General features: G+C 46.4%; 1 protein-coding gene across 2 annotated transcripts in view; it reads right to left on the bottom strand.

The window, feature by feature from the left end:
- PITPNC1 (phosphatidylinositol transfer protein cytoplasmic 1) overlaps positions 1 to 12,029 on the bottom strand; it is a 324,051-nt gene that overhangs the window by 106,988 nt on the left and 205,034 nt on the right. For both annotated transcript variants that reach the window (XM_017542838.2, XM_017542836.2), the window contains exon 5: positions 9,848 to 9,919. In XM_017542838.2, the coding sequence (XP_017398327.1) occupies positions 9,848 to 9,919 (72 nt within the window). The remainder of the gene's footprint in view (positions 1 to 9,847; positions 9,920 to 12,029) is intronic.

Genomic DNA, 12,029 nt, shown 5'->3' with positions numbered 1-12,029 from the left:
TAGTAGAGACGGGGTTTCACCATGTTGACCAGGATGGTCTCGATCTCTTGACCTCGTGATCCACCCGCCTCGGCCTCCCAAAGTGCTGGGATTACAGGCTTGAGCCACCGCGCCCGGCCTGAAACCTCTCTTTTCTGTCACTCCTCTCCCTAGGTAAAAATGGCTTGAACATAGTTCACTGCAGCCTTGACCTCTTGGACTCAAGCGATCCTCCTACCTCAGCCTCCTGAGTAGCTGGGACAACAGGTGCGTGCCGCCTTGTCCAGCTAATTTTTAAATTTTTTTATAGAGATGGGGGTCTCACCATGTTGCCTAGCCTGACCTTGAATTCCTGGGTGCGAGCGGTCCTCCTGCTTTGACCTCTCAAAGCACTGGGATTACAGGTGAGAGCCACCACGCCCAGCCAGTATCCAACTTCTTACCACTCATTTCTACTTGGAAGGCTCACTGGTATCTGAAACTGATCACGTCTAAATGGCGCTCTTGCTTTTCTTCTCAGACCGTGCTTCTCATCCACTGGTTCCCATGATGGCAATGGCACCACGACTTTCCAGGGCCACTAGGCAAAGCTAGAAAGCTCAGATCATCCCTATTTTGTCCCCCTCTCATGCTCCACATCAATTCTAACAGAAAGTCTGTTTTCAAAACAGATCCCTTCCTCCTCTCTTGATCCACTGCCATCTTTCCCAGCTCAAGCCACTATCTTGGTCTGGATCATTCCCATAGCCTGTCAACTGGACTCCCTGCGTCCAGTCTTTTCTTTCACTCATTTTCCACAGAACAACCAGAGCAAACACTTACAAACATAAATCACCCAATGTCACAGTGTGATTTTGTCCTAATCTAGATTCTGGAACAGAAGCAAAAGTACACTCTTAGAAAAACTGACGAAACCTGAATAAAGTCTGTAGTTTTGGCAATGGAATCATGGTTAGGTAAGATGTTAACATGAGGGGAAGCTGGGTAAAAGGTATTTGAGAACCCTGTGCACAATCTTTGCAACTTCAGTATAATTTTTCTTTTCCTGAGATGGAGTTTTGCTGTTGTCATCCAGGCTAGAGTGCAGTGGCACGATTTCAGCTCACTGCAGCCTCCGCCACCCAGGTTCAAGTGAGTCTCCTGCTTCAGCCTCCAAGCTCAGCTAATTTTTTTTTTTTTTTTTAAGTAGAAATGGGGTTTCACCATGTTGGCCAGGCTGGTCTTCTCAAGCTACCTCAAGCTCAGGTAATCTACCCGCTTTGGCGTCCCAAAGTGCTGGCCATGAGCTGCTACACCAGGCCAACTTTAGTATAAATTTAAAATTATCCCAAAATAAAAAATTTTTTAAATGCCGTGAACAATATCTTGTCACTCCTTTGTTTAAAATCCCTGAATGGGATCCCACTGGACTGCAATCCCACTGCAATGCAATCTGTCATGGCCCCATAGCTCTTCCATAGTCTGGCTTCTACATTTTCAACCTCAGTTCCCACCATCCACTCACTCTCCTGACGCTCTAGCTAGTGGTTTTCCAGCAGTTCCTGGAATGTGTTAGGCTGTGTCAGGAGCCAGGGCCTTTGCGCTCTGCGCTAGTTTGTGGGGTTGGCCATAAAAGGACACCTCAGATTGGGTGGTGTAAACAACAGAATCTAATTAATTGTCTCACAGCTCTGAAGGCTGAAAGCCCACAATCAATGTGCCTGCAGGGTTGATTTCTTCTGAGGCTTCCTCCTTGGTTTGCGGATGGATGCCTTCTCCCTATGTCTTCATGTGGTGTACCCTAAGAGTTGTTTGTTTGTTTGTTTGTTTTTGAGACAGGGTCACTCAGGCTGGAGTGCAGTGGCACGATCTTGCCTCACCAAAACCTCTGCCTCCTGGGCTCAAGTGATCCTCCCATCTCAGCCTCCTGACTAGCCAGGACTACAGGTGTGAGCCACCACACCTAGCTAGTTTTTGTATTTCTTATGTACAGATGGGGTTTCACCATGTTGCTCAGGCTGGTCTTGAACTCTTGAGCTTAAGCAAGCCGCCCGCCTCAGCCTCTCAAAGTGCTGGGATTCTAGATGTGAGCCACCACACCCAACCTAGAGTCTCTTTATGGGCTCTAGTGTTCTCCTCTTAAATGAACACCAGTCAGACTGGATTAGGGCCCACTCTGCTGGCCACTTTTTTTTTTTTTTTTTGATAAAACAAAACTATGTTTTTCTTGATAAAAATAAACAGTGCAAAGAAGCATATGAGGGAACATACATTTAAAAATATTCTTTTAATAAAATTTTTGAGACGGACTCTTGCTCTGTCACCCAGGCTGAAGTGCAGTGGCATGATGTCGGCTCACTGCAACCTCCCCCTCCCAGGTTCAAGCAATTCTGCCTCAGCCTCCTGAGTCGCTAGGCTTACAGGCGCCCACCACCATGTCTAGCTAATTTTTATACTTTTAGTAGAAACGGGGTTTTACCATCTTGGCCAAGCTAGTCTTGAACTCCTGACCTTGTAATCTGCCTGCCTTGGCCTCCCAAAGGGCTGAGATTACAGGTGTAAGCCAACATGCCCAGCTAATGGCCTCATTTTAACTTAATCCCCTCTTTAAAGGTCCTGTCTCCATACACAGTCATATTCTAAAGCTTCCACATATGATTCTAGGGTGGGGGAACATACATCTCGTAGGGCTGGCTTCTTCCCATACTCAAACCTCATGTGCACTTGGACTTGTGTCTTCCAAGAGGCCTTTGAGGCCACAGGCTGAGCTCCCTCTAGCCTGATTATTGCTTGCCTAGCACTTAGCACAGTTGTAATTCTTTTTTTTTTTTTTTTTTTTTTGCATTTTAGGTTTTGGGGTACATGTGAAGAACGTGTAAGATTGTTGCATAGGTGCACACGTGGCAGTGTGATTTGCTGCCTTCCTCCCCATCACCTATAACTCTTTTGTTTGTTTACTTGCCTATTAACTGCTTCCCCACTACATGATTAATGGTGGGCTGTATCCCTGATCCTTCTCCTAATGCCTGGTACGTAGTGGGTGCTCAAAACTTGTTGAACAGCAAATGGTTTATTGACGCTTCAGACAAAATGAGAGTCTCATTGGGAAATCATCCTGAGTGCAGTTAATCCCGAGGTACGGCCATCACAGTAATCATGTCTCATATTTGCATGGCACTTTACAGTTTATGAAGTGCTTCCAAGTAACCTAACCTCTATGCATCGTCCACACCCTGATGGAAGCATTATTTGCCCTATTTTTTTTTTCTCTTCCCATACATTTATTCTCCGATCTTTTTTTTTTTTAATTTAAAAAATTTTCTTCTTTTTTGAGACGGAGTTTCGCTCTAGTTGCCTAGGCTGGAGTGCAGTGAGTGGTGTGATCTTGGCTCACTGCAATCTCTGCCTTCCGGGTTCAAGTGATTCTCCTGCTTCAGCCTCTAGAGTAGCTGGGACTACAGGCACACATCATGCCCAGCTAATTTTTGTATTTTTAGTATAGATGGGGTTTTGCCATGTTGGCCAGGATGGTCTTGATCTCTTGACTTCGTGATCTGCCTGCCTCAGCCTCTCAAAGTGTTGGGATTACAGGCGTGGGCCACCATGCCCGACCCTATTTTTTAAAATAAAGAAACCAAGCCTTATTTGGTTACGGTGATAACTAGAATTTCTATAATGATCTTTCTGTTTCATGAAGAACAACTTTGTGTTCTTTCATTACCACACAGAGGAACTAGAAATGAAATAAATTCCAGATATTTCTTTTAAGCAGCCTCCAGGGAGAACTCTGTGAAAGAGCTTCATGTTTCCAGGAGCTAAACTGGACATTCTCTCCATTTTATCAGAGGAGTTTCTTTGCAAGGAACAATGTCCTTGGTGAGCTGTGGCTAATGAGAATACATGTGGTACCCAGCCTTTTTATTGCGTGAGTGGGAGTGGAATGAAGCAGGTTCATATACGCCTTTTGTAAACGGCCCTATTTCCAGAAGTATAAAGAAGTGAAGACATTTGGATAACCTGTGTTCCTCGGTGTTGGTTTTAAATAGCACCTACTGTTTCCTTAAATCTATAGTTCTCAGTCTTGTCACCCCTCAGATTCCCCTGGGGGAGCTGTAAGAATCCCAGTGCCTGAACCCCACTTCAGACAAATGAAATCAGAATCCCCAGGGCTGGGACAACAGCACCAGTGATGGCTAAAGCTTCCCAGGTGGTTTTTTTTTTTTGAGATGGAGTCTCGCTCTGTTGTACAGGCTGGAGTGCAGTGGCGAGATCTCGGCTTGCTGCAACCTCCGCCTCCCAGGTTCAAACGATTCTGCCTCAGCCTCCTGAGTAGCCGGGATTACAGACATGCACCAACACACCCAGCTAATTCTTGTAGTTTTAGCAGAGATGAGGTTTCAGCATTTGGCCAAGCTGGTCTCGAACTCCTGAGCTCAAGTCATCCTCCTGCCTCGGCCTCCCAAGTGCTGGGATTACAGGTGTGAGCCGCCCCGCCTGGCCCAGGTGATTTTAATAGGCAGCTGTGATTGAGAACTGCTGGTCTAGATCCTCACGGGGAAGGGGATGGCACAGCCACTGTCCCCTAAGGGAACACATCAGGTTCAGCCTCAGGGTAACTCTCTAAAACTGCACACACTCCTAGCTGAAGAATTCGGTGTTCTGGAAGGGAGTGTTCTGTCTTTCATGCACATTGGCTGGTTTAGACCAGCCTGCATCCAAGACCTGTTAAATCAAAATCCCAGGGGGCTGGGACCCTGGCATAAGCTGTTGTTAAAACTTCTCAGGTGAGTCCAGTGCTCAGCCAAGGCTGGGAACCACTGCTTTAAATGGTGCCTGCTTTGTCTGAAAGAGGAAGTAAAGCAGTAAGGCTGCCCTATTAACCCCACAGAACACCAGTAACCTGGCAGCCACACGAGCCGCCTCTCCTTCAGCTGAACCAGGCAGTGCTAAGCACGGACTCTCCCAGGTCTAGATTTATGGCCTTGGACAAACAACAGAACCTTACCTTGGCATGGTGCCGTCCTCCCTAGCACTAATTAAGCCCCAAATAATTCTCATAAGTATGTCCATAAAATAAATGGGCCTCAATTTAAGACAACTTCCCCTCTGCGTCCTGGTTCATGTAATCACAGTTTGAGGGTTTTCACAATCGTACATACACTGGTTTTATTTTTAACAAGGAAGAGAAGATATTTCTATCTAGTCATACTGCCACTATTTATTATTTTACTAGATACTGGATCATGTAAAAAAATTCCTTATATGGTAATTGATAACAGGATAACAACATGTACTCAATTCAGCCACTGTCATCAATATGACTATCAGTAGCCTCTTTGAATTTAATTATTGCCTCTTATCGTCATCAATTTCATTAAATTTTGGGCAGGTAGGGGAGGAAACAGGGTGCAGATAGCAATATGAAGGATGGTAGCTGAATGATAACAGTGTACACCCAGAAAATGCAAAGAAATGAACTGAGTTTATTAAATGGTTTGGAGATGCAGTGAGATAAGAGAATTATCACTATTGCACTGCTTTCCTTAGCAACTCTGTGCCCCACCAAAAACTCCACACGCAACTCAGGACAGAAAAAGGGCAGAGCAGCATATGCCTCGGCTTAAGGCGCCGATTTGGAATCCCTGGCTTTATAAAGCCAGCGTTTAGTAACTAAATAATTGTTAGATAAATATATACTTCTCATGTTCAGATTTTGAAGCATTAATAAGTATGAATGGAAACAGAGGCAACCCTCCTTTTTTTTTTTTGTTTTTTAAGACAGAGAATTGCTTGAACTCTTGTAGCCCCAGTTGGAGTGCAGCTCACTACAACCTCTGCTTCCTGGGTTCAATCGATTCTCCAGCCTCAGCCTCTCGAGTAGCCAGGATTACAGGTGCCCACCACCATATCCGGCTAAATTTTATATTTTTAGTAGAAAGGGTGTTTCACCATGTTGGCCAGGCTGGTCTTGAACTCCTGATCTCAGGTGATCTGCCCATCTTAGCTTCCCAAAGTGCTAGGATTATAGGCGTGAGCCACCACACCCAGCTGCAACCCTCCTTTTCTGCCTCTCTAGGACCAACCATGAACCTGCTGGACAACCAACTGCTGCTCAATAAGTAAATTAGAGGGGGGCGAACTGGCAAAGAAGTCTAATCAAGTGGGTCTGGGCCATCTGATCCAATGGCCTCAGGAGTAAGACAGCATGACCTGGGATCTGTGGAGCAGAGTCAAGCAGAGCCTGGTGGGAAGGCGGTGGGAACTGGGCCTAAAACATTTAGGGCCTCTTCAGTATAACAAGATGGCAGGACTGGGGCTTGGGCAAGTTGGGTGCCCTGACAGGGAGATGAGGAGCATGCTCCATGGGCAGTTCTAGAATCCAAATGCTGGAGAGGAGGCGGCAAGCCAGGCTACTTCTCGAGGAAGCACATTGTGTCCAAGGGCTGCATAGAGTGCCTAGGTGATAGGTGCAGAGTGCCTAGGTGATCAGTGCAGAGTGCCTAGGTGATCAGTGCAGAGTGCCTAGGTGATCAGTGCAAAGTGCCTACGTGATCAGTGCAGAGTGTATAGGTGATAGGTGCAGAGTGTGTAGGTGATCGGTGCAGAGTGCCTAGGTGATCCCTGCTTCTCTTGCAGGCCAGCCTAAGTCTCAAAGGGGCGAGGCCCTTGGCACAGGCCTGGATCCTGATGGATAATCTGTTATTTTAAATTCCTAGCAGAGTAGTCAAAAAAACCTTAGCACCTGCCAAAAAAGGGATACATGATAATACATAATAACCATATGAATTTTGGGGACTATTTGAACTGGGTAGAGGATAAACCAGATTACAGTGGTCCCACCAACCTACAGGGATCACAGTGAGGCCACGTGTTCCCCCTGCACCTCTTTTTAATTTTTAGGTGTCACTCCGTCACCCAGGCTGGAGTGCAGAGGTACAAACATGGTTCACTGCAGGCTTGACCTCTTGGGCTCAAGCAATTCTCCCACAGCGGCCTCTCAAGCAGCTGGGACCACAGGCGTGTGTGTCACCATGCCTGGCTAATTTTTTAATTTTGCAGAGATGGGGTTTCACCATGTTGCCCAGGCCGGTGGTCTCAAACTCCCGACCTCAGGTGATCCACCCACCACAGCCTCCCAGAGTGCTGGGATCAGAGCCACCGCGCCTGACCTTGCTACACCTCTTCAAACGGAGAGCTGTTCTGAATGAACTCCTGGAGAAAAGAGAGAAATTTGGAAAGACTAAAAGATATATTTTTTAAATTTCCCAGCCAGGCATGGTGGCTCACACCTGTAATCCCAGCACCTTGGAAGGCCGAGATGTGCAGATTGCTTGAATCCAGGAGTTCAAGACCAGCCTAGGCAACATGTGGAAACCCCCGTCTCTAAAAAAACACAAAAAGTAGCTGGGCATGGTTGTGTGTGCCTACGGTACCAGCTACTCGGCACGGGGGGAAGGACTGAGGTGGGACGATCACTTGAGCCCAGGAGGTCAAGGCTGTAGTGAGTCAAGATTGTGCTACTGCACTCTAGCCTGGGCGACAGAGTGAGATCCTGTCTTAAAAAAAAAAAAAATTTCCCCACATATTCATATTACCCCAGGAAAAACAATTCAGGCACCCGAACCTTATTATCCTTTTCATGAGAGTTCACAGCTACGTGAAAATGGTCAAGGTCACTTCAATATCCAGGGACTAGCAATTGTTTAAAGAAGTACATTGAAGCATGGAAGGCAGTACGGCCAGGAAAAATCACTATGGGGAAGGATACTTTGCGGCATATTAAAAATAACATACTATATGATTCAATTCAGGAGGAATTGGTTAAAAAATAAATGTGTCCATAATCTGCAACAAGAACCAAATCGCTAACAGAAGTCATCTCTAAATCGTGGAACTGCTATTGGTTTTCCTTTTTTTCCCCAATACCCTTTTTTGTGTGTGCATTTTCCAAGTGTGAATAGCCATGTATTAATCTTTTTTTTTTTGAGACAGAGTCTCTTTGTTGCCAGGGCTGGAGTGCAGTGGCGCGATCTGGGCTCGCTGCAACCTCTGCCTCCTAGGCTCAAGTGATTCTCTTGCCTCAGCCTCCTGAGTAGCTGGGATTACAGGTATGCGCCACCATGCCCGGCTAATATTTTATATTTTTAGTAGAGATGGGGTTTTGCCATGTTGCCCAGGCTGGTTTCGAACCCCTGAGCTCGGACAGTCCGCCCACCTTGGCCTCCCAAAGTGCTGGGATGACAGGCATGAGCCACTGTACCCGCCGGCTTTCTAATCAGAAAAAAATCAGTATGTTACAAGGATTCAAGTTTAAACACAGTGTGACGCTGTTTTAGACATGGTGGTTTTGAGGAAGTTGGCCAGCAATGCGCCTGTGATTTCGGGCTGTGACAGGAAGATGGCCCTAAAATCTCCCTTTGGGACTTCAAAGAGACACTAACAATGGGATTCCTGAGCATAGTGGTAGGATGGTACTTTTGCCAGCTGTATTCTTCTCTACTCTGGGAAGTTCCATGAACTCTGGGGAAGCCCTGAAGATTCTAGATTCAGGTTCTTCCTTTCAATGGGTACTGAAGGAACCCATAGCCTAATCCCAGGTGAGGCTTTTGGTAGGTCAAAACACTCACTCCCAAAGAAGAGAGAAGTTAGAAATGTACTGCCCCAGCAGAAAGAGCCTGGGGTAAAAGCCAGGTCAGAAGATGGTCTTTTTCGTTTTTCTGAGACGGAGTCTTGCTCTGTCATCCAGGCTGGAGTGCAGAGGCACGATCTTGGCTTACTGCAACCTCTGCTTCCTGCGTTCCAGCGATTCTCCTGCCTCAGCATCCTGAGTGGCTGGGACTACAGGCATGTGTCACTGGCTAATATTTTGTATTTTTAGTAGAGTCGGGGTTTCACTGTGTTATCCAGGATACTCTTGCTCTCCTGACCTCATGATCCGCCTGCCTCAGCCTCCCAAAGTGCTGGGATTACAGGCGTGAGCTACTGCGCCCAGCCACAAGATGGGTTTTAAGCAATACGATTAAGCAAAACACTTGGCTGAAATTTAGTAAAAGTCAGAATGCCTCAGGAGATAAATATTTTGTGGGGGTAGCCCCTAATTTTAAGGTAGGATATGTGGGTGCATACATATACCACATGTAAATAAGCTTATATGCAGTATGCACACATACTTCTGATTGTATTTTCTTTCTTTTCTTTTTTTTTGAGATGGAGTCTCATTCTGTGGCCCAGGCTGGAGTGCAGTGGTGCAATCTCAGCTCACTGTAACCTCTGCCTCCCGGGTTCAAGCAATTCTCCTGCCTCCCAAGTAACTGGGATTACAGGTGTGCACCAGCACACCCAGCTAATTTTTGTATTTTTAGTCAAGATAAGGTTTCGCCATGTTGGCCAGGCTGGTGTTGAACTCCTGACCTCAGGTGATCCACCCACCTCAGCCTCCCAAAGTGCTGGGATTATAGGTGTGGGCCACTGTACCCTGCCTGTATTTTCTTTTCGATTCGCACGTACATCTGATTGTATTCCCTTTTCTAAGTAAATATTAATAGGCATTGAGAAGATGTGCACTTCATCCAATGATCAGAAACCAAATCTTGGAGTTCCAACTGCCCCGTCATCCTCTCCACCTCCAGTGACAATCACCCCAGGTCACAGGCTTCTGCTCAGAGGCCCATGGAAAGCACATAAAAATGAGAAGAATGAAAAGCTAGATGACAGAAGAATTCCAGGGAAAAGTCCCAAGGAAATAACCCTTGGAAGCCAAAGGCCAGAACATCTCTGAGGTCCCGGGCATAGGTCCCACTGCTGGCCCTGGTCACAGAGGGGCAGCGAGGAGTGCTGTGACTTTTAGAGCCCAAGAGGTGAGCACAGCATGGAGGGAGGGGCTACTCACGCTGTCGTTGCTTCCTTTGTTGTCCTCATACTTGGTTTCTATATGAATGGAGAATTTCGGCAGAAAGGAACACTGTGGGAGAATAGCAAACTTTCATTAGCATAACATGTTTTCTTTCTTCCTATTTCAGCAGAGCTTCTGAGTACGTTCCTGGCCATTTGGTTGGAAGCACCATCCCGGAGCAGAAATGTTAAGATACCAAGTCAATATCCAAATTCAGACAAGGTAAGCTGCCTTTAGGACCACGAACACAGTTTAATCCAGACAGTCAGGCCACAGAGAATAACCAACAACAGAAGGCAAGTCCCTGAAGAGGACATTTCCAAAAGGAGTATGTTCTGTGACTCCAGGCGTAAGCTTTAGAGAAGCAAACCCCTAAATCAGGCCAGCTCCTGTTCTGGAGAGATTACCTTTGGGGAGCAGCTGCCATTGCCGGATTTGTGGGCACCCAGCCTTAATCGTTATATAAATACTTATGTAATGTTAGTGAGGGAATATGGAACTTTAAAATTGTAGATTATTGAGGTCAGATAGATCTGGCTTTTATTTTTAATTTTTTAAAAAATAAAAAAATTTGTTTTACGTTTTAAATGTAATTTTTCATGTTTTCATTCTATTATTCTCTATTGTTTTGAGACAGAGTCTTGTTTTGTTGCCCAGGCTGGAGAATGGCATGATCTCGGCTCACTGCAACTTCTGCCTCCTGAGATCAAGCGAGTCTCATGCCATAGCCTCCCGAGTACCCTGGCTAACTTTTGTATTTTTAGTGGAGACAGGGTTTCTCCATGTTGGCCAGGATGGTCTTGAACTCCTGAGCTCAAAAGACCTGCCCATCTCAGCCTCCCATAGTGCTGGGATTATAAGTGTGAGCCACTGCACCAGGCCTTCTTTATATTTTTATTTTTGAGACAGGGTCTTGCTTTTCACCCAGGCTGCAGTGCAGTGGTGCAATCACAGCTCACTGTAACCTTGACCTATGGGCTCAAGTAATCCTCCCGCCTCAGCCTCCGGGTAGCTGGGACTGCAGGTGTGTACCACCATGTCTGGCTAATTAAAAAACTTTTTTTTAGAGGCAGGGGTCTATCTGTGTTGCTCAGGCTGGTGTCGAATTGCTAAGCATTAGCAATTCTCCTGCCTCGGCCTCCCAAAGTGCCGGGATTACAAGCATAAGCCACTGCATCCGGCTGAGAGCCTGGCTTTTAATATATAACTTCAGATAAGTCACTTAAATTCTCTGAACCCCAACAGGGTTAACACAGAAATAAGAATGATTACCTAAGAGTGACACTGTGAAGGTTAAATATTAATAAAATGGGGTTTTAAAAACATATAGTGCTGGGCAGTGAGAATGCATTCAGCAGACAGCATCCATGCGTAGAAACGGAACCATAAGCGGCAGCCCCTCTCTTTGCCCGCAAGGGGAGAGAAACCCCAAATGCAATCCAGCCCTACAGCCCCAGTCTCCCTGAGTCAAGCTGTATGCATTCAGTAGATGTGAAGGGTTAAGGTGGCTTGAGAAGAGGATTTTGATGGATGTTGGCATAACCACGCTCTGGCTGACACTGAGCTGGGCATGAACTTTCTTGGCCACCAGAGATGGGATTGAAGGCTAATGGGCAAAATGACCCAGCAACTTCATGGCGATCTGCTGGTCCTGGGGAAACCAGACTTGGCCTGATCGCATCAGAGTCCCAAGAGGCTGGGTCCTTTATACATGTTTCCAGCACTCATATACTGTCTATACCAGACACCGCTACAAATGCTCTGATGTTCTCACTCATTCATTCCTGGCAACAACCCCATGAAGGAGGTACTATTACTATCCCCACTGCTTTAAAGGTGAGGAGATGGAGGTGCAGAGAGGGTAAGTAAATGGCCTACGGTCACACAGCCCAGTGGCCTGGTCCCGGTGTCCATGCTCCTCACCATACTGAGTGGTTCTCAAAGATGAGTTTCTGGACCAGCTGGAGCAGCCCAGAATTGTTAGAAATGCAAATACTTGGGGCTGGGCATGGTGGCTCACGCCTGTAATCCCAGCACTGTGGGAGGCTGAGATGGGCAGATCACCTGAGATCAGGAATTCAAGACCAGCCTGACAAACATGGAGAAACCCCGTCTCTACTAAAAATACAAAATTAGCCAGGCATGGTGGCTCATGCCTGTAATCTCAGCTACTCGGGAG

Source organism: Cebus imitator, unplaced genomic scaffold (genome assembly GCF_001604975.1).
Source record: "Cebus imitator isolate Cc_AM_T3 unplaced genomic scaffold, Cebus_imitator-1.0 Scaffold148, whole genome shotgun sequence".
Lineage (NCBI taxonomy): Eukaryota > Metazoa > Chordata > Mammalia > Primates > Cebidae > Cebus > Cebus imitator.
The sequence above is the reverse complement of the archived record's forward strand: the minus strand, read 5'-3'. Positions and strand labels throughout refer to the sequence as shown.